The 22,343-nt window shown below is 30.8% G+C and overlaps 3 protein-coding genes across 4 annotated transcripts; 2 read left to right on the top strand and 1 right to left on the bottom strand.

Moving 5' to 3' along the window:
* Positions 1-1,296: 1,296 nt before the first annotated feature.
* LOC103501532 (palmitoyl-acyl carrier protein thioesterase, chloroplastic-like) lies at positions 1,297-4,901 on the top strand. Its single transcript, XM_051080677.1, has 7 exons — positions 1,297-1,611; positions 2,343-2,967; positions 3,114-3,247; positions 3,523-3,636; positions 3,760-3,931; positions 4,026-4,094; positions 4,174-4,901. Exons 2-7 carry the CDS (start codon positions 2,476-2,478, stop codon positions 4,441-4,443), a joined length of 1,251 nt encoding a protein of 416 aa, XP_050936634.1. The 5' UTR covers positions 1,297-1,611; positions 2,343-2,475; the 3' UTR covers positions 4,444-4,901.
* Positions 4,902-11,795: 6,894 nt separating this feature from the next.
* On the top strand, positions 11,796-13,408 carry LOC103501531 (auxin-responsive protein IAA16-like). Its single transcript, XM_008465131.3, has 5 exons — positions 11,796-12,250; positions 12,350-12,556; positions 12,795-12,909; positions 13,052-13,113; positions 13,232-13,408. The coding sequence occupies exons 1-5, from the start codon at positions 12,010-12,012 to the stop codon at positions 13,246-13,248; spliced, it is 642 nt and encodes a 213-aa protein (XP_008463353.1). The 5' UTR covers positions 11,796-12,009; the 3' UTR covers positions 13,249-13,408.
* An 840-nt stretch (positions 13,409-14,248) lies between these two features.
* Positions 14,249-17,130, bottom strand: LOC103501530 (protein PGR). 2 transcript variants are annotated; one of them, XM_051080681.1, is made up of 6 exons: positions 16,994-17,130; positions 16,739-16,891; positions 16,496-16,609; positions 15,550-15,772; positions 14,938-15,186; positions 14,249-14,499 (listed from the first exon to the last, which is right to left on the bottom strand). In XM_051080681.1, exons 1-6 carry the CDS (start codon positions 17,101-17,103, stop codon positions 14,368-14,370), a joined length of 981 nt encoding a protein of 326 aa, XP_050936638.1. In that variant the 5' UTR covers positions 17,104-17,130; the 3' UTR covers positions 14,249-14,367. The 2 variants fall into 2 exon arrangements, with proteins under 2 accessions (XP_050936638.1, XP_050936639.1); XM_051080682.1 differs by having other exon boundaries at positions 17,010-17,066.
* Between the last annotated feature and the right edge of the window lie 5,213 nt (positions 17,131-22,343).

The following is a 22,343-nucleotide window of genomic DNA, read 5'->3' as shown; positions in this document are numbered from 1 at the left end:
ATTCTTTAAGAAACCATATTATTATTATTATTATTATTATTATTATTATTATTATTATTATTATTATTATTATTATTACTACTACTTTGACTAATATTCATTGCAATATAAATTGATTGAGTAAATTAACTTCAACAATTTCATACCCAACTAATAAATTTTATCTAATTAATTTAGGATGAATAATTAAATATGTAAAACAAACTTCCCTACGTTATAACAAATATATATACTTTCTCTTTTTTCATCCCAGTTTTCAAAACTTTAGAAACTTGTATTATTATTATTGGCTTTTGAAAAATATGAATATGAAAAATACACATCAGATCTCGTGGAAAAAAAGATCTTGTGGAAAAAAGTATGTGGATGTCGATACATTATTTCTAATTATCTATTTTGTTAATCTAGTTTGATAATTTTAAAATATAACAAGTTGGAAGTTTAATTGAAACCTTTATTTGTTTCAGCACAATATTTTTTAAGCTAAGTACGAAGGAAGACGTGTTAATAGATAAACTTACGAAAATTCAAAATTTAAATTGATTCAATCTAAAATTAAAAATAAAATCAAAATTTAAAGTTACAGAATTTAGACATTTTCTATCTCATTGTTATTAATTAATTTTAAAATTTAAATTAGTATCCACTAATTTTTCATCACCATTAAGCTCTAAGAAGTTTTCACATCATAATTATTGACAATTACTTTGGAAAAAAGAAAAGAAAAGGAAGCATTAATTATAATATTTTAAAACTTAAAAGAACCAAAAAAAAAAAAAAGAAAAAAGAAAAGAAAGAAAAGAAGAGGAATGCATTATTTTAAAACTAAAACGAAATTTCAATATATGCATATAGATCTACAAAATACACAATTCAAATTTACAGGATGAATCCACATTTTAAATTCTAATTTAAACATAGATTATAGGTTTTATAAAATTCAAAAACTAAACCACATACTAAATGAGTTATTGTAATATAAAACTAAGTGAATTCATATTTAAATACTAAAAGAAAAAACAAGAGAAGATGATTCTGGAAGAAAAGTGAGAAAAGTGCAATGTGAAAGAAGGGCATAATAGTAAATTAAACATCAGAACACTGTGGACTGGAAAGGAAGGAAAGAAGAAGAAAGAAGAAAGAAGAAAGAAGAAAGAAGAAAGAAGAAAGAAGAAAGAAGAAAGAAGAAAGAAGAAAGAAAGAAGAAGGAAGAAGGAAGAAGGAAGAAGCAGAAGGCAGGCTGTGGGGATGCATTTGTATATAAATAAATAAAATGTAAATGTATTTGTTTATTTGAACACTTTGAAGAGGGGGTGTTTTTAAAAAAGAAAAGAAAAGAAAAACAAACAAACAAACAAACAATTCCCCACCACTTAACACCACACCAACCGTTGCCGGTTGCCCTCATTTCCCCTTTTCTCCATTTTCCGAACAATCTAAATTTAACTCCACCCATTTTTTCATTCTTTCATTCTTTCATTCTTCAAACCCTACGATCCCCGCCCTTTCAGGACACATCTCCATTTCAACTCCTTCCCTTTTCACCTTCATTCCCCATTTTCCTCTTCTTCTTCCCTTCCCCCCCCCCCCCCCCCCCCCCCCTCCCCAAAGGTACCCCGGACTTCTCTCCTTTTTTCGCTTAAATCCGAGATCTGCACGTTTTCTGTTTCTTGTTTTTTCTTCTTATTGCTCCAACATGTTTTCTCTTTTTCTTCCCTTCTGTTCCATTACCATCTGCTTTCTCTTTTCTTCTAGATTTACCATATGTTTCTTCTCATCTTCTTATCGCCATGCAACTCAGCACTTTTCTCTTTTCTCCTCATGCATTCCTTCATTCTTATTGCCTTTTCTTTTTTCTTACACACTACATTTTTATCATTTTACTTCTTTTTCTTTCTTTCTTCAAGATCTTGGATCAGACTTTTGTTTTCTTCTGTCATGCTTTCTTTTCTTTTCTTTTCTTTTCTTTTCTTTTCTTTTCTTTTCTTGAATTTCTCCTCTAAATCGTGTTTTACATTGTACTTCTCCCTAGTTTTGTTTTGAAATGCCTTTGTAATTTTGTTTGTTTGGTTCTAATCTTTTTGATCCCTATGCCTTCTTTTCTATTATGGATATTGGATACTCCTGACGTTTTTCCCTCGAATATTATTAAGCTCTCATGTGATTTCATCGCTTTTGTGATTATTTAAGTTAATTATTTTATTGCTGTAAAGAAAGATAGAAAGAAAGAAAGAGAGAAAGAAAGAATAAATTCGTAGGATGTATTGACATTCGCGACTTTTATATCTCGACCTCATGAATTTTTCATAATGGATTTCTAAATTCCATGTGACTGCCTACAGGTTGATGATGGCTATTTCCTCGAGAAGAACCCAGCCATCTTGCGTGTACGTAGGGTTCAATTGATAGAGGGAATTTCGTTGAAACAAGTATCTGGTTTGGTATATTGACTGTGTTTCTAGCACATACTTCGTCATGGTTGCCACGGCAGCTACTTCTGCCTTTTTTCCTGCTATTTCTCCATCCTCGGATTCTGGTGCTGGGTCAACTAAATTCGGTAGTGGATCTGTCAATCCTGGAGGAAGCAGGCCAAAATCTTCTTCTCGTGGTTTGCAAGTTAAGGCAAGTGCCCAAGCTCCTCCAAAGATAAATGGTACTTCTGTTGGAATTGAGGGTGTCAAGTTTGACGATGATTTGACTACATCACCTCCTCCGAGGACTTTCATTAACCTACTACCTGACTGGAGTATGCTTCTTGCTGCTATCACCACCATCTTTCTGGCTGCTGAGAAGCAATGGATGATGCTCGACTGGAAGCCTAGGCGCCCTGACATGCTTATTGATCCATTTGGTTTGGGGAGAATTGTTCAGGATGGTCTTGTGTTTCGGCAGAATTTTTCAATTAGATCATATGAAATTGGTGCAGATCGAACAGCGTCTATAGAAACATTAATGAATCATTTACAGGTACATGATTAATCATTCCTATGATGCTTATTTGGTGTAGATTTTAAAATTTTCTGCTTGCATGTTCAATGAAAAGTAAGGTTGTTAATTCTTCTATTCTTTCATATATTCGAAGCAGTAAGATGTCATCTTGTTTCTTAATACAGGAAACTGCACTTAATCACGTAAAAACTGCTGGACTACTAGGTGATGGATTTGGTTCTACACCAGAAATGTGTAAAAAAAACTTGATATGGGTAGTGGCGAAGATGCAAGTTGTGGTAGATAGATACCCTACTTGGTAAGCTTCCATACGTTTCTTTTATATGTATTCCTAAAAGGAAAATAGTTTACGCCCATACATTGATTTGTTCTTCTATGCATTAGCTCTATTTTTCTATTGATTATGCAAGATGAATGGTTCAGATGTTCACTTCCACAGCTTATTATCTGGTATCTGGAAAACATCACATCCCATGGTTTATGATCCCATCTGAGTAGTTAGGTCCTTGCAAATTATTTAAAGGTTAAAGCTCTTAAGGATATTTTAATGCCTGACAAAGCCCTTTTTTGCAGGGGTGATGTTGTTCAAGTAGACACTTGGGTCTGTGCATCTGGGAAGAATGGCATGCGACGAGATTGGCTTGTTCGTGATTGCAAAACTGGTGAAACTCTCACTAGGGCCTCAAGGTATATGTTTCCTCAATTCTCCTGGTGGTAGTTCTTTGCATCTCAAAAGAAGGAAAGAGAAAAGACGGATCTAAATAATTATTCTAATAACTGGGACTGTTCTTATTTTCCCTCCAATGGCAGTGTCTGGGTGATGATGAATAAGCAGACAAGAAAATTATCAAAGATTCCTGGTGAAGTTAGAGGTGAAATAGAACCTTACTTTGCAGATTCACCTCCCATTGTAGAAGAAGATGGTAGAAAACTCCCAAAACTTGACGATGATAGTGCTGATTACATTCGTACAGGTTTAACAGTAAGTTATAACACTTCCTCTAGGTTAAATATGATTTACTAGGTGGAGGCTTCCTAGTTTCGTTCTTGTGAATGACATGTATATTGAATTCCAGCCTAGATGGAGTGATTTAGATATCAACCAGCACGTTAACAACGTCAAGTACATTGGCTGGATACTTGAGGTAGTTTTCTTCTCAAATCGTTGTTTTCTTTTTCGCTGCTCTTGCTGCTGGCTCTGACAACAAAACTTGGTAATCACAGAGTGCGCCATTACCAATCCTGGAGAGTCATGAACTCTCTACTATGACTTTAGAATACAGGAGGGAATGTGGAAGGGACAGTGTGCTTCAATCTCTTACTGCTGTATCTGGTGCTGGTATCACCAATTTAGCGGATGCCGGCGACATCGAGTGCCAGCACCTGCTTCGACTTGATAACGGAGCCGAGATTGTTAGAGGAAGAACTGAATGGAGGCCCAAACATGCAACAAACTTCGGAATGCTGGATCAGATTCCAGCCGGAAATACTTAAAAGGCAAAATAAAAGAGGAAAGAAAAGAACATCAATTCAAGAAGCTATCTCGTAGCTGGAGTCTCTAATTGGCCCACCCTTGTGCATTCATTGCTTGTGTTATAGAGTCCTGCTGCTGTTTCTTCTCCGATTTGAAAAAATCCCCATATATTTAATTATATGATCTTTATATATATATGTATATGTATATTTTTTTTTTCCAGTCCTTCCCTAAACCATCTGTTTTCCTTGGGGAAAAAAAAAAAGAACAGAAAAACATGCAGTTCCCATTGTAATTAGTCAATTCTTTTATTGTCCGCTCTCACCCATTGTCTCAACGGGAAGGTAAAAATATAGATAACACCTCTCTAATGTTTCGGTCTTTAGGTTAAACGCTCTGGCTGACTGTTCCTGGGTTTTTCATTATTTGTCGATTTCTTTCATTCAATTAGAGTTGAAAATGTGTAATATTTTTTTCTTGTGTGGTGTATGAGTGGTCCTTAATTTTTAATTTTTAATTCTTGTTTACCTATTACGTGGTTGATGATCGAGAATTAAGAATAGGTTTTGCAGCACGTTACGGATGATATAATTGATTTGATACCTTGTGTTTTATTGTTATATTTTGCAGCCTGGCTTCGTAGCTGGACCAACGAAGTAAATATCTGCTTTGCCGGTTCCAGCTAGGCGGCCTTCCACTCTTCACGTTGTGCAATGAATAATGACCCTACCTTTGTCTTTTCTCTTGCTTTTAAAAGTTGATTCTGTTTGTTATCTATATAACTAACCTTATCTTAAATGGCTAATAATTTGAGAAAATAGCAACTGAGAATAAGTAGTAACATAAAGATATGAATGTTTTGCAGTGGACAATGTGTTTGGCCACTCTTGCCTGTTTTTGTTTCTTCCTTCCCTCTTTGGTTTCATCCCCAGCCTTATTATTATTGGTTCTTTTAAGATGTCAGTTTTGGTTCTCATTTGGAATATTTTCTTTTTCTTGACGGAGAACCACGAGGAATTCCTGCTGACGAAAGTTATTTCTTCTCTGTGGTCCAATTAATATTTACCATATATTTAATTTTTTTTTTTTTTTTTTTTTTAATTATTATGAGTGGAGATTTTTGGTCATGCTGGGATAGTTCCACGTTGAAATATATTTTTATTAATATGATTTTCTTTCCAGAAAAAAGAAGAAATTAATTAATTTCACGTGCTGCCTATCTATGCTATCCACTTCAATTTAATTGCTGTTTGTTTACTTTTTTTGTTTTTTAGGACAATGCATTTTTGGCTATGAATACTTTTATGTTTTTTAGTTGTCTTTGATTAGTTAGAAAATTAATTAAAAACCAATTTTAACTAAAAGAAAAATCAAATATTTTCAAAGTTAACATGTGACCCAGAGGACAATCTATCGCGAGTTTCTTTGAATGGTGAATAAGCAATAGCTGTCTTCACTTGCGGATTCTTAGCAATCTGCCATTTGTAATCTCCGAGTTCGCCCTGGTTCTTTATTAATTTTTGAATGAAAATTTCTTTACGTGATAACAACACACACAATGTACAATAAGAACTACGCTATGCGATTGATAGTTTTGAGAGTCTTACGTGATAGAGTTATTGAATTTTGCAAATTATGTTATATTGATCATGACTACATGGTAATGCTAGCTATGTGAGATGTTAGAATATCTTATCGCATTAGTTGACATCCTATGCTAAATGATATGATCCTTTAATTACCGTTTTACATTTAATTCTCAACATAATCTTCACATTAACTACAAACGTTTTCATAATTAAATCTTCTTATTTAATTACCAACGACTCTATTTTGTCTCCTCGCTATATAAGCTCATTTCATTCCTCATTTTGCATTTAAAAAAAGAAATACATATAGAAAACACTATGATTTCTCTCTTAAAATTCTCTTTCAGTGTTTCGAGCAACACAATGTCGATTTTGAGTATTGAGAATTTCAAGTAATTTCAATGCAAAACTAAATGAAGAATGAGGTTGTTTTATCTTGGGGCAGTGAGGCAACATATCTGTTCGAAACGTCTTAAAGAGAGCGAGATCCGCGACTTAGCTATTTTCTAACTAGTTTTTGTTTTGTGATTGTGTTTTTAACTAGATGTTTTGACCACTAGATGTCTTGATCAATTGACGTTTAGATCAATTGGCGAGGTGATCAGTAGGTGACTTGATCAGGATACCAATATTCTTATGCGAGATACAAGGCAAAGATATAGGCGATCTGTCTTGACGTGAAAGCTTCTCAATTTACTACTATCAGTGAAGTGCAACAATAGGAATGGTTTTGAAGAATATCAAATTAAGATTTCTACCGTTGAGTTTTGTGGACTCAAATGAAATTTGGGCAAATTGGTAGTTCAGAAGAGTTGGATCTACGTGAATCGACAAATTGGATATTGCAATTTCCATTTTAGTACAAAATGAGCAGACGTGAGGGTAAAAAAGGAATGGATGGACATAGGATATAGATAGTCAGATAGCATGTCAATAATTACCATATATTTGGGTTAAATATCCTGCAACTTAATAGACAAAAATTCAAGCACTCTTAAGTATTTCAAAACCTACACTAATCTTTTTGTTTTGTTAGTGCAAAACATAGTTAAGGGAATTCATACGATAGAATTAGGTCCAAATATGCCAATTGCTAAACTGCTTTTCTCAAATTTCCTTTTTTAGTTCAACCATCTCTCCCTATATATATTTATTGAAGATTAAACTTTAGACTCCAAAACAATATATTATATAGATAAGGCATAAGCTATTCAAAACCTAAATGGTAAATTAAGAAATATAATCATGATTTAGCTGACCGTTATAAAGACAAATTCATGGATCTCCTTTTGCAAAATCAAGCATATACCTTTATTAATTATCATAATTATTATTTCCTCTCTTAAAAAAAAAAAAAAAAAAAAAAAAACAATCCAATTATAACTATTTATCAGACAACAATCTCATTATTGATACATAAAATTAAAAAAAAAAAAAAAAAAAGTAGAATTTCTATAATTGCACCCACTCCTCCTCAATTATAATATTTCTGACAAAAAACCCTTTATTTTCTTTATGATAAAGCAATGTGTAGTATACAATAAAAATCACAATAAAACTACTTTTTTTTTTTTTTTTTTTTTTGTGGGTATCCTGGCCATTATATTACATATTAATTATATAAGAACTAAGCGTAAAAAGAGGATAAAGATTGAGGATCCAAGGTGCTTGATTTAGTATAATCAAGTAAGTACATGAACTGCTCTACTAATTAAATTAATTAAGTGGGTGTGTGTGTGTATGTTTGTGAAAAAGCAAACACATTCATTGATGCCTTCTTAACAACTACATACATACATCATTTTTAAATTTAACAAATTCAAACAATAAATAAGAAATGTTAATGCAATGTATTTGTTCATAACAATTATCCACATTATGCTTTGTTTGAGAGATAACAGATGCCAAAGCCATCATTGCATGCCTTTCAACATAATTATGGTTATCTATTCATTATTAATTATGCTCATAAACCAAGGAATGGCCCTTTCTATATTGTGTATATATATATATATAGTTAAGTTAGTTTATGGATAAGAGCCTAATTAATTTTATTGTATTAGTATTGTTGGAATGGGATCGGATCACATTGTTCTACACAAAATATACTATTCCTTTTAGATCTATAAAATAAATACTTACTTAGTTCAACTGTAAATAAATTTAATATCCAACAGTTTTCCTTAAATTATTTTCAATTTTGTAATGAATATTAAACATATATATTAGAAAAAAAGTTTAAATTTAATTTACTGGTCTATTTAATATCAATTAAAGTCTTAAAATTCAGGTGAAATTAAATATATGACTACACAACTTAGACACAATGTTACAAACAATTTAAAAAACAATAGATTTGGTTGAATTTAGTTCGGTGTAATAAAATTTACATTGGAAGATGACGTGTTCGATGAAAATGACTTTATTGATTATAATAACGAAATACTTATTTGATGGACAGTTTTACATGGACTCTCACATTACATTTTCACTCATAATTATAAAGAATTTAGTCTCATCTAAGCTTGAGAGACTCCCACCTTTATTATTTTACTTTGGTACTCCTTTCGTATTCTTATTTGAAACACACTTCAAAACAAGATTGTTTAGGTTTCCTAAGACCGAGGATTTCTTTCAACGACAAAACTTATATTCCTGATCTCAAGTTTAAGAAAAATTCATTATTCATGGATGAAAATTATTGTAACAACCACGTCCTACTAAAATCAAAGTTTAAAAATTTGGATCTTATTTTTTCTTTTTTGTTTTTAAAAATTAAGTTTATAAATATCAAATCAAACTATTGGTTTTAATGTTTATATATTCAAGTTTTTTAAAATTATAGAAGGAAGAAGTTTGGTACACACACTAATGGCAATTTTATTTTCTGTGTGTTTTAGTGGGAATCTTTCTTTTATTAAACAAACAATTTATGGTTTAAATTAATTATCCTTATTTAAATTGTCTTTTTTCGAAAAAGTGATATTAATTAATTCAAATTAAACAAATTGAATATTGGAACAGTATAAGATATTGATAATTGATTCATGCAATTAGGTGATCCAAAAATTAATATAGTTAATAATATTTTGTCATGTCACCATGCAACTTTACTTTATCACTACCTATCATATTTGATAGCCATCCCTATCCATTTGTTTGGTAATCACTTATTATTATGATCTTTCAAATAATCTATTTATTGGAAATTATTAAAAAAGAAAACTGTCTAAATTATTGCATGGAGCTATCGAAGAAAAAATAAATGTGTTTTTATATATCTCTTTATTTTTCTTCAAACCTATTTTGGCTCCTCTAATGTGCTTCCCATTTCGTATCTAACATAAATCTAAATTGTCATATTTATTATAATTGTAAAACAAAATTAGGTTAAACTTTAAATTAGTAATTGTATTGATGAAAATTCCTCAATTTTCCTAAGTTTATTGATTTTAACATTAACTTCTTCTGAATTTATACAGGTCAATCAATTTAGACATATTATTAAATTTATGTTTGAAAATAGTTCATGCCACGTAAATCTTTTCAAATTTTTGGTTGATAAAATTTATTTTTAAAACGAGAATTTAAATTTGTTCACTTATGAAAATTTGGAGACTTCGTTGATAAAATTACAAATCTCACACAATATTTATCTAAATAGAATATAATGAATGATGTAATTAAATCGATGCATAATGTCAAAATATAGGTGTATTAATTGATATTTTCTCTTGATGTAATAACACACGTTTTAATTTGTTTTAAAAAAGTATAAACTATCTATTTAGTTGAAGTTTTGATCCACATTTTTTAAATATGGGTGGAACAAAAAAACCAAACCAATTCAAATCGATTGAATGGTTGAGTTTGGTTGTTTAGTATAAAATCAAACATGTTAGGTTTATATTTAGAGAAAACCAAGAAAAGTATTGGTTTAGATCAATCTTTTTATTTGAAAATGAAACAAACCTAAACTGAGCTAAGGGTATATGTATACACCTTTCAAAATGAACTCTAACATTAAGTATCTTTTAGCATTTTAATTATTATGACAAAAAAAAAAAAAATCAAATTTCAATCTAAAAAAAGAAATAAATCTAATTTTAGTTTAAAATTAACAGAAAAAACCAATTTAAAACAAAAGTATAAATAAAAATAAAAGAATTGAAAAAAAAGGGAAAATACATACCAAAAAGTGAAGACCAAATGAACGATAAACCAAACCAAATAAAAAGAAAACCAAGTAATTAGTTTTGTTATTTATTGGGCATTGATTTGTATTCCTTCTTTGTAAAACCATTAGCTTGATTTGGTTTCTAATTGAGTCGACAAAATCAAACGGACTATTAGTCTGACTTCAACATTTTTTATATATATATATATAAAATAAAAAAATAAAAAAATAAATAAAAATGAAGGGGGAAAAGGATATAGGGATGATACGATGAATGGTAAAGAGAAGAAGGGGGAAGGGAACAAGGAGGCGACAAGGTGGAAGGCTTCCCCATGTTTTTGTCTCCCAAAATAAATAAAAAACACTTTCAAGAGTCAAAATCACTTCCTCACATTTGACTTTTTTTGTACACTGTGGGCCACATTCAATGTGCCACCTCACCCACTTTCTTCAAGGCCTATTTCTTCTTCTTCTTCTTCTTCTTCTTCTTCTACTACTACTACTACTACTACTTCTACCCCTCCAATCATATTCCCATAATTGCCTCCTTCTGTCTCATAAATGTGATTCTTATGCAAAAACAAATGCATACACAATGACCCCACCCTTTTTCTCTTTTCCTTTTCTGAAAATTAATTACTTTCTTCTGACAATGATGTATAAAAATTGATCCTCTTCCAATTCTCCCATTCTTACATTTGCAACTAATTATTTTATAAAAAAATTAAACAAACAAAATCTAAAAGTCGAATATGAATTATAATCTTTTAAGTTAACGTCAAAACCTATCATATATTGGACTTCAATTTGAATCGTCTTACCTCATAAAACTTGGTATCTCTCTCTCTCTCTCTCTCTCTCCTTCGTAAACAATCACATTAAAATCATTGTGATATATATACATATATATATATATATATATATATATGGGGTGTACTTATAGGTTTTGAAACAATTAATTGATTGCTGCCACTTGTCTTCTTATCCTATAAAACCCACCCCCTACCTACAAGCTAGCTTAGATGCAAATTAAATTTCCTCTTCTCTTGTACACACACATATATAAGAGTGTGATAACCATACAACAACTAACAATAAATGGTTGGATAATAGAAATAGATCTATAATTTTGATAATAATCCGTTTTTTTTTTCTATTTAAAGAAAATACATTCTTGTAATTATACATAATTGAGCGTGTAATTATTGTTGGGCTTTTACAATGTGGATATTATACTAGATTGTTATATATATATATATATATATATATATATATATATAAAAAACATTTTTCTCATTTAAGAAATAATATTGAAGGTAGAAGGATTTGAATTATATAATATTGGGTGTTAAAATGAAAGTAAAAAGGAAAAAGAAAATTTAAAAAAACGAAAAAAGCATTGAGATTGAATGTACCGACAAAGACAAGACCCACACCTTAATTTCAATTCCATGTTTCTTCCCTCAAACAAAACTTCGGTACGTGTGGCCTTATTTAATTTTAATTATGGATTTATTAAACAACCCTACCCCACGTGTCCTCTTACTATTTGTCCCTTTTTTCCAAATACAATAATCATCTCACCTCCATACTCCATTACTTCTATTTCTAACTTTATATCTTTTCTTCTAACTTCTCTCTCTCTCTCTCTCTCTCTCTCTCTCTCTCTATATATATATATATATATATATATATATATATAATATATGAACTGTAAACCACAAACCAAACAATTATAGTTCATTACAAATTTAAGAAATTTCTGCAACAGAGAAGAACATAAGAATCTATTTTGAGTTCATTCCCATTATTAGTTAGTTATGTCCTCGTCGGAGACAGTTCCGGATTCGCCCGAATCTGATTTTACTCAAATCAATTTCGATGAAACTGAGCTCACATTGGGACTTCCCGGAGCCGAGTTCCGGCCAACAACTCATCATAAATCCAACGCAAAACGTTGTTTCCACGATACTGTTGATGCCGGCTGTGTCGGGAGCTCGACAAGCAAACCGCGTGACATCAGTCTTGATGATGAGCCACAGCATGGCTCTTCTGGAAATGGTACGTTTCATTAATATGTATACTGATTGAGTATGGGAATTAAAATTTTAATGTATTTTTTGTTGTTAATATATATGGAATATATTTTGTATATTATAGGGGAAAAGCGGGCAGTCATGGGTTGGCCGCCGGTGAGATCATACAGAAAAAAGACAATAGAAATGAACAGTACAAGTGCTACTAAGTATGTTAAAGTTGGGGCCGATGGTGCGCCATATCTGCGTAAGCTTGACCTTCAGATCTTCAATGGCTACCAACAGCTATTCGACGCTTTTCACCATTTGTTTACCTCCTTCCCTATTTCTTGTGAGTACTCCCAATAAACATATAATTCCATTGCAGTTAAATTAATTTGATCAACAACGACCATTCTAAAAAATAAGCAAATATTGAAACTATTAATAAAATATAATAAAATTCCATTTAATTTTTTTTTTCTATTTTTTAAATAGTTTCAAATTTTTTTTCTATTCGTAACAGTCCACGTGTAAAAATGCATTTTGAATTTAAATTATAATTTAACACATGTGATAAATTATCATAGGTGATTACTTAGAAGAAGGAAACAATTTGAACCCAGTGAAAAGAGCAGATGAATACTTACCGACTTATGAAGATAAAGATGGAGATTGGATGTTAGTTGGAGATGTCCCATGGAAGTAAGTTTGATGATAATATTTCATCATTATTATTATTATTATTATTATTGTTTTTACCACAACTTTCAATTTCATCTTATTTAACTAATTATTATCAATTAATTTCCCTTCTAATTAATTATCAACTTTTCAAAATGTGCAGATTATTCATTGAGTCTTGCAAACGTATTCGTTTGATGAAAGGTTCAGATGCCATTGGCACCGGTAAGTTTAATTAAGTATATTCTATTTTAGGGGTTGAGATTCTTTTAATTAAAGATATGTAGCCAAGTGGAATCTGTTAATTAATTTATGAGTTTGTTGTTCACTTAATTATGTGCAGCTTCAAGAACACCATAAAGAAAAGGAGGAAGGGAGAGAGAGGTTTTGGATGTGGGCAGCTTTTCTTTTTGAATTTGTTCCAAGTATTGAATGAATATGCATTTTGATGTGATTAGGCTTTTGTTAATTTTGTATAATAAAAAAAGTAATATTTACATAACTACAGTTTGTTGTTGTTTATTGTTGTTGTACAGTTGTTAACATGGCTTAAAGTGCTCAAATATTAATCACTTGTTTATAAGTCCTAACTTTGAACATCTTCCCCTCAGTTTTCTTTGAGTTATCAAATTCAAATTGATGTCTTATTGATATGTGGAAAAAGAAAAAACAATACTTAATTTGTTTTGCTTTTATTGATATCTGGAGTATAGCTATCTTTTTTTTATAAATTGTTCGTCAGAACAAGTTTTTTCCTTTTATAGAGACATGGAAAAATACAACCCAAATATATTTCCCTTAATCCAATATTTTAAATTTTTTTTTTTTTTTTTTTTTTTTTTTTTGTAATCACTTAAATATTACAATGGATAAGATAGTAATTGTCAAAATTGCATCAACTCCAACTAGCTATGAAAATGAAGACAGAAAAAGCTATGAAAATGGCTTATGATATACTGGGTCAAACCAATTAATGACACGCCAAATAACTAACTCACCAGTCTACATCTGTTACCTACAAGCCAAATCTTGTGGAGATATTTTCTTTTTCAGTTCAGTAATTGCGAAGGTAGAAGATCGAACTTACTCACTCTACTCAAGATTTCGATTCTCGTCAATCTCGAACCATCGATCTTCAAGATGATACTTGGCTTTTTATCCACTACTAAGCTAAGCTTGAAATGTTGAGAATCCAAATCTTGAGTGGATCAAAACCAGCATTTACATGAGACGCGCAAAGCAAGGGTGCTTGGTTACTAAAAACTAATCAATCCAAAAGCTTGTGAATTTATATTCTCATGATGCCAATCAAACTCACTACCAAGAACAGGAGCCAGAAACAGAGGAACACACAATAACCTAAGCAAATCCAAGTTTCTTGCATTAAAGAATGATTATCTTGCTTATTCCCATAACTTTATTTGATAAAGAAAACTGTATAACATGCCTAAAGCATTATCTCGCAATGGAAGATATCGTTCAAAAAATGTAGATGCAGGCAAGCGAAGTAAGCATTGTGGTTAATAATACTGACACAAGGTTCACAGCATTGTTATCAAGAATGTTGAGACCTGATATCCTTTTTACTGTTGGTCCTGGTTTTCCTACAACCTGCACAAAGAAAACTCCTCTCTTGAGTGTCAAATAACCATATTATCAAATGCATTGTGATTGATTGAATACTCCTTATTTCAGTAGTTAATTGGTTAGCAGGTTAATTGGTCTCCCTCTAAGTTGCAACTTCGTGGTTTTTAGTTATTTACTTAAGACAATAGGCGTTTGGGGCAATGAGTTGGTTAATTTCGAAGAGTTGTGAACTCTTGGAACACACAATGTAAGGAGTCAATATGATAAATCAATGTTTTCTAGTCATGAGTCCACGAAGTCCTTGGGTCAATTGAGCCAAATACCCCCTAAAATACAACAACATATCTATCTATCTATATATATTTAATCTCTGGAAGACCGTAATTCTGTTCTTTCAGTTTGCTAAAACAGAATCAGTCATTCAAAGGGTGTAGGAATCATGGATGAGGGAAATGGGAATACCTTATTACGAACTGTGCAGAATCCACTGAATTGCACTGTTGCTCCCAAAAGAGAGTCTATGACACTTCCACAAAGTCCAGCCACGGCTGCTAGAGGAATTACCAATAGCTGTTTCAGCGTTGTGCTATAATCACATTTCGCAGTGAAAAATCCTAGGAGAACAAACGTCAGTCCTATGACAGCACCTGCAGCAGTAGCAGCAAGGAGCCCTGCATTTGTTACTGCACCATTTGTACCCTTTCGAACAGGCTACATCCAGAAAGAAAGAACATCCAAATCAACCATAGTTCATTTGTACATTGGATATGAGTTTAGGTAGATGATAAACAGGCTAGTAAAAAATACTACCATATTTTGAAATCAAAGGAAATTCGCATTCAGAAAGAAGATACTCGGCTTTTCGCCGTTTCAAATTCAACATGAATGAAAAATTTCAGCTCAAACAAAATGGTTCCCCCATAACTTAAGCTTGAGATGTGCAGTGGCTAAAATAGACCAGAAAGGTCCTGTATCCAACCAGCAGAGAACAACAATACAAGAGGAAGAGATAAATGATTTAAGAAACTAGACAGAAAATGTTAGAATCAAGAAATATCGACATAGATTGAACACCTTGAAGTTTGTGATTAATCGAGGTGTTGCATCACCAAGAATTCCAAGCTCAGAAGACCATGTATCCCCATTGCAGCAGGAGTAGTGCCCTAGAATGCCCCCAATGAGAGCAGTGACAAGAGCTGAGTCTTTAGAGTCCAGGCATTTATCTTGCCATCCAGTAATTTTCCAAATAATCACAGCCAAAACCGTAGCAATACCACTATTAAATAGAACTTGAACCCTGAAAAGGAGCAATAACAGAGCATCAATGGTATTGCAAAAACTTTGGTAGGATAGTTTCTGTCTTTCTGACATATCGAATCACAAACAATCACCATGTCACTTGTAAGCATTATTAGATAAACATGAACTTCTATCTCAAAATCAATTGACAATAAGAGAAGTAGCAAATGTATCTTATAAACATTATGAGGTCTTCATTTTTCGACCGTGGGATTTTCAACATGCATGATAAGAGTGACATACTTCTCTATCGAATCTTTGACTTGATCACAGTTAAAAAAAATTTTATAAGAAAAAAAAACTCTTTTGAACTAATGGTTTGTTGCCAAACAAGGAGAAACAGAAATTCCTATTTATCCATCAAGATTTGAGCTTGTGAAGATACCATAGACTATATTCAGCATTAAATTGAATCATAGATCGAAACTTACAGTTGAATAAAACTGTACAAAATTTGATCCATATGGAAAGTTCAAATGACCCGACCATGTTGAAATCAGATCAGCAGCTCTAATAACAGGACCCCCAAGTATAAAACTTATATGCAAAACAGATCAATCAACTTCCTTGGATGAGCTGTTTTAAAACTATAAGCTCTAGCATTCAAGGAATAGAATCAGAGCAGAGACTAAACTAAAGCACAAATTTCATTATGTTCCACCTGAACAACAAATCAAAAGTTAAGAAGTGAATATCCTAAAGTATAAGGAAGTAAAATTACCAATTTCTTTGACCACCTTCCTTAAAATCAGCATCAACGACTCGTTTCTTCTCTTCCCCAACCTTAGTAAGCTTAGATGAAGTAAAAAAGAATACAAGAAGCACAGCACCATACCTTAAAAAGAAGAATTCACGATAACATCAAATAACAGTTGAAGAGAATTGGGAATTCACAATCAAATTGGATAATAAAACTACCAAGATTCAGCTTTCTCATAACCAAGCAAGTCTAAAATTGACAAACCTGTAGTTGATAGCAAAATGGGTTGACATGACAATAAATCCGGCAAGAGCTCCAGAGAGGTTCAACGATTTTCTACGGTAAGCTCGGAAAGCGATAATTGATGCGATTATTACCGCGACAGATGGCTGAATTAGATTATACTCCATTTTTGATCTGCAAGTCGCTTAATTGAAGCGGAAATGGGATTAGAAAGTATGAAATTGTGAAATAGAATCAAGTAATCTGTATCATCTAAATGAAGAAAAAAGAGAATACGAGGGGAGGTTCCAACTTCCAACAAAGCTTCCACGATGCATCCCACGGAACTTGGAGACATTGAGGACATTGCTGGGATTTTTTAAATTGTGTAAGGAGAATATGGTCATTTCAAAACCTTAATTAAAAGTCTTAATCGAGAGTATGCCTAATTGGCTATGCTCACTTTCGCTCGCCCTTTCCAAACTTTTATTATCTATGTATATATGAAAGATGGTCCGTAAAGTATGAGCAGGTAAATTAATATGTTATTTTATTTAATTATGCAATCCGAAGAAGCTTATTCCTAGATTGAATTAGTATATAACAAAACTTAGGCTCATGCCTTCAACATATCAAAGCAATAAGATTCGGTCTTTCTTGTGTCCCTTCGAGAGGAATATCCCACTAAAGGCATTCAAGGTTTTGGTTGAGGAAGACAATAGCTATTTTATAGTTATTAAGACAATAGTCATTTTACAACCATTATTGATTACTCGAAGATGGAATCTGGTATGCAACTTATTCTCGACAATGGAATCTAGTATGTAACTCATTCTTGACAATTTGACATAAATGATCTTGGGTTAATATATTATATAGATTTAAAGTATTTATTCTAATAAGTGGTATTAGAGTTTATTGTAAAATTTTCAATTTCATATCCTAAAATTTTCATCCCTGAACCATCAAATTTTCAATTCAAACTACCTACCCCCTTCCTGCACTTAATTAAACCTCCTTACCCCCTTGAAAAGTTTAATTCAATCACCCTTCAAAATTCCAATTCAACCCCTCTCCCCTCAAAAGTTCATCCTCAACCCTCCTCTCTAATTCTATAAACCATTCCTTTCAAATATTCAATTAAACAATATCCTAAAACTAATTTACCATTCAATCTTAAACTAACTTCAAAAAAACAAAACTATAAACATGTTAACCCAATCTAACCTAAACTAACTTCATGGGACATCGAAAAAAGTTATATATTTAATTTAATTGATGAACTATTCCTAATGCCTTAGTCCTAAACATCGGGAATGGCCTCCTATTTTCCGATGCCCTTCATGAAATGTTGGAAAAAGGTAATATTAAAATAATATTTTCGCCGTGTCTCGACGTAGGCAAAATGGTGTCGGGAATAGCCATCTATCCCAATATTCCTTCTTTTGACACCGTTTTGTGCATCGAGAACCCCTCGATTTCTTGTAGTGTTATGAGTGTGTGAGATTAATGCTTTTTAGTGGGATTTAATATGACTTTTGAATTGAATTAATTTGAAGTAAATGAATAAAATTGGATAAATGATTGAATTACCTATAAAAATAATAACCTTACAACGAGAGAGACATAAATAAAAGAGAAAGTTTCTCCCCATCCATACTTTTATATGTACTAAATAGACAATTTATTACGATAATAATAATGAAAAAGAAAAGTTAAGATTGATTTTATCCTATTTTTAATAGGATCAAAATATGGATCTAATAAATTCAAAATGCCACGACGTTTTTATGTAACAAATTTCTATAAAATAAATTCTTAAAAATGTGACATCCAATACACGTCTAAAATTATGTTAATAGAATCTATATATAGACCAAATAATTTTAGAAGGTGACATTTCTAGTCGATTAAAAAATAATGGTCAGAAATCACTCCTAATTAAACAAATCCTAATTTAGTGATCATAAACTAATAATTTTTTATTAAATAATTCTTAAAAATCTGTCATCCACAGGTAAATTATTTGACTCTAATCTTACGTTTCCCATAAATTATTAAGAAACCCATAAACTAATTTCTACAAAATCATTCTGACGAATAAAATATCCAACCTACATGTAAATGGATCTATTAAAATACCCATAAACAAATCCTAAATGAAGAGTAGTTATTGTTCCTCAAGAAGGCTGAAATGTAAACCTACATGTTTTAAATAATAAATTAAAGTAATAAACCATTTCTACTACTCCACACACACACACACATATATATATATAAATAATTTGAGCATTTCTCTTTCTTTTTTAATTTTTATTTAGTATAGCATTGGAGGTAATAAAAATTTAAATATCTCAACTCGAATGATGTTACATATCAATTCAATTGCAAAAAGTAAAAATGAAAATGGAACAAAAAAAGGCAGATCAATCAAGAATTTTTTGTATTCGCTTTTACTTTTTCAAACTTCATTCTTCACAATTTTGTCTGTCCATCAACGAAGTACAATATATTTTATGTCGACAAGGGTTAGAATACTGCAGCAATCCAACGTGCATCTCACTTGTTTAGTTGTTTTCTATTGTTTGTGTTGCGTTTTTGGCAAAATATTACAACTAAAGTTTATACCACATGGACAAAAATAAAGAATTTTGGATCTGCTTCAAGTCTATTAAAAGAGCCTATGCCTCTAGTTTCAAGTCTCATCCATTAGAATCACTCGTACTAACTCTAGTTAAATTTCCTTTATATATTCCTTAGTTTAAGAAAAAGAAAAAAAGTGAGTAATACAAATTTTTTGAGAGAGTACTCTTGTAATTAAATTGGGATTGGAAGAGAAAATTGTTCTTAGTGATTGTCACAAACTTTCACATGGCCGAATTCTTTTTGGTAGGTTGTGTTTTTTTCTTTTTTCTTTTCTTTTTTTTTTTTGTGATTGAGGTGGGAGGATTTTTGCAGTCGTTTTAAAAATGGTTTTAAAAATGGCCCCTATTTTGTCATTACATTAAAGTTTTCTTGAGGTAATTAGATCAATATTTTTGAGTTACAATTACCAACAAGATCATTCTGAAACTCCCCCTCTAATGCTATGTAGTGTAAATCTTGGATGTTATGGTCTTGAATAGTCGTAAATTATGCATTAATTTTGATTTTTTAAAGGATGTTTAGTATTATTATTTTAGTTCTCAAAATTTGGCATGCATAGGTCATTCTATTCTCTCCATTGTTTATTTTTAAGTATGATCTTGATGGTGTGATGATTTTATTCTCTGTATTTGTTTGTGTTTCCTTTGTTGTGGTTGTGTACGTTTTTACTTTCTTCATGTCTGATTCCTTTTAATTTCTAAAAGAAAGAAAGGTTCTCTAAAAAGAATTAGACACAATTAATAGGACCTGTTGTTGACTTTTTTACCATGAAACTTCTTGAGTTTTTGCGATTTTATCTTCATAAGCACAATAGATGTAATATAAGAGTTTTGGGTAAAGTTTCACTCAACTACTCTCAACTAAGTGGAAAGTTGTTGTCAAGTGGTAAGTTGTTGTCAAGTGTGTTGGTCCCACTTTCCTTTATTTATTTATTCTTGCTGGATTGGATTGTTTAGATTCTGCTATTATCTAATTTGTTCGGTATGGATTGGGTCTATTTTTAGTGTTCTGTTGGCTCATTTGGGTTTTGGTGTTTTATTCTGTACAGATTGTGCTTTTGGTGGGTATAGATAGTGAGAACGATTTGAAGAAACTAAAGGTATCATTCAATGGTAAATTGGAGACTAAGGTGAGTGTATCTTAGATGACATTAGGTCTCTACAACTGTTGTTGAAGACGTTTTCAATCAAAGAGGTTATAAATGATCAAATGTGGAAACTTGACATTATTAATGCCTGGTGACTTCAGATTCACATGGAGTGTTAATGTGGCAATTATAGTGATCTTATGTTTGGTTTATGTATCAGTACAACTATGTACAACATATTGAGTATTTGTAATGATGTTAGTACTGTAGGCCATCATTATGTACTCATGAATTATTTCATGTGGCAATATATGATTTCTTACTATGGGTCAAGGATACCTCCAACTGTAGATGCTACATCATTGAACTGGGTCACCAATTCTCGGTATTCTGATTACTGCTTTTACTATTTGTTGCTTTAGTTGTCACTTCAGTTATTAATCCGAGTGTTAACTTAAGGTGTGGAGTTAATCGTGCCTTTTTTTGTTTATTTGTTAAATTCAAATTTTAGCTTTTAAACTAATTCAGTTATGAATGTTTTTAATTGACGCACTTTCATTCTGAAATATTATTATTATTAGTTTCTATTAATTATAGATCGAAGCTATTTCGGATTTCATGTTTTTAGAATTTTCTATTTTTTTCTATATATATTTTGTGTTTCATCCATGTATCTCTTGTTTCTTTTCTTTTCTTTTTTTTTTCCCCTTTTCCTTTTATTTGTGAGTTCTAAAATTTTGTATAATTGCTAATAAGTTTTTTTTTTAAAATAATATTATTTTATCTTTCAAATATGAGAATAAATCTTGAAGATTATCTTTTAGTCAAATTGTTTTAATGAGGTTTACAATTCATTTAGATATTAATCAATTAATTAACTTTTAATTAAGAGATTAATGAATTAGAAGTAAAACTGACTAAGACAATTCTGTTTAAAGAAAATTCCATTTAAAGATTGTTTCGTCTAGGTTGAGGTACTTAACTTGACCGTAAGAAACATTTTTATTTGGAAATTAACCTATGAGAATTGAATAGTCAATTTTTGTTTGTTAAGCTAGAACTATAATCTATTTAATTGTTAAATATTTAAATTATTCTCAGTATGTGAGCTTTTGAAATATACTAGAACAACACGTGCTTGTCAAATGTCAAAGTTTTATTAAAAGATAATTTGAAAGAATCAAATGCCAAAGTTGGTTATATCAATTATAAAGAAAAAAAAATAAATAAAGGGATACGTCAATGAAAAAGAGTTGAAGAAAAATCTTACATAACCGTAGGAAAAGAAAGATAGTTTACAAGGTGTTTTTTTTTTTTTTTTTTTTTGAATATTTAATCATTAATTTATTTTTATTTATTTTTTTGTAAAAATTATTTAACTAATAAAAATTTAAATTTCTATGACATACTTATGAAATTGTTTTAAGTGTATGTGAAGGAATTTAACTTAGTTTTTATTTAAAGATTCCATTTACCAAATTTATATAAGAATGTAGAACTATTTAACTATATGTTTTAATTGTCTATAAATTAATTCTCAATTTTTATTTTAATTTATAGCTTACGGTGGAATTAATGTTTAACAAACTATAGAGTTCCGGTAGTTTTGCAAATAAAAAATAAGCAATCTTTTATATACCATCTTATTTAATATTAACAATTTATAATTATATTTGGTTAGATTGAGAGAGAAGAATGTTATTATGTGAGATAGATGAATTGAAGGATAAGATAGGAGAGTGAAAGAAACTTGGGATTGAGAGAGAAATAGAAAAACATATTATGAAGAAAGACATACATATATTTAGAAACATGTATTTTTTCGACTCCTCACTTTTAAATAATTGAAAATTAAAAGTTTTAAAAGGAAATTTAGAAGTATCTACAAATAAAGTTGAAGAAAAAAATCAACAA

The sequence above is a fragment of the Cucumis melo genome, chromosome 2 (assembly GCF_025177605.1).
Source record: "Cucumis melo cultivar AY chromosome 2, USDA_Cmelo_AY_1.0, whole genome shotgun sequence".
NCBI classification, from domain to species: Eukaryota; Viridiplantae; Streptophyta; class Magnoliopsida; order Cucurbitales; family Cucurbitaceae; genus Cucumis; species Cucumis melo.
Note: the sequence above shows the minus strand (reverse complement) of the source record. Positions and strands in the feature narration are given on the sequence as shown.

Bases quoted from the DNA above. Each gene is read 5' to 3' on its own strand.
- LOC103501532 (XM_051080677.1), top strand. From the start codon at position 2,476: ATGGTTGCCACGGCAGCTACTTCTGCCTTTTTTCCTGCTATTTCTCCA. The intron at 2,968-3,113 runs GTACATGATTAA...TTCTTAATACAG, and splicing joins CATTAATGAATCATTTACAG to GAAACTGCACTTAATCACGT. The intron at 3,248-3,522 runs GTAAGCTTCCAT...CCTTTTTTGCAG, and splicing joins GTAGATAGATACCCTACTTG to GGGTGATGTTGTTCAAGTAG.
- LOC103501530 (XM_051080681.1), bottom strand. From the start codon at position 17,103: ATGACCATATTCTCCTTACACAATTTAAAAAATCCCAGCAATGTCCTC. The intron at 16,892-16,993 runs GTATTCTCTTTT...AGCGACTTGCAG, and splicing joins GGAAGTTGGAACCTCCCCTC to ATCAAAAATGGAGTATAATC. The intron at 14,500-14,937 runs GTATTCCCATTT...TTCTTTGTGCAG, and splicing joins TCTGCACAGTTCGTAATAAG to GTTGTAGGAAAACCAGGACC.
- LOC103501531 (XM_008465131.3), top strand. From the start codon at position 12,010: ATGTCCTCGTCGGAGACAGTTCCGGATTCGCCCGAATCTGATTTTACT. The intron at 12,251-12,349 runs GTACGTTTCATT...TGTATATTATAG, and splicing joins GCATGGCTCTTCTGGAAATG to GGGAAAAGCGGGCAGTCATG. The intron at 12,557-12,794 runs GTGAGTACTCCC...AAATTATCATAG, and splicing joins TACCTCCTTCCCTATTTCTT to GTGATTACTTAGAAGAAGGA.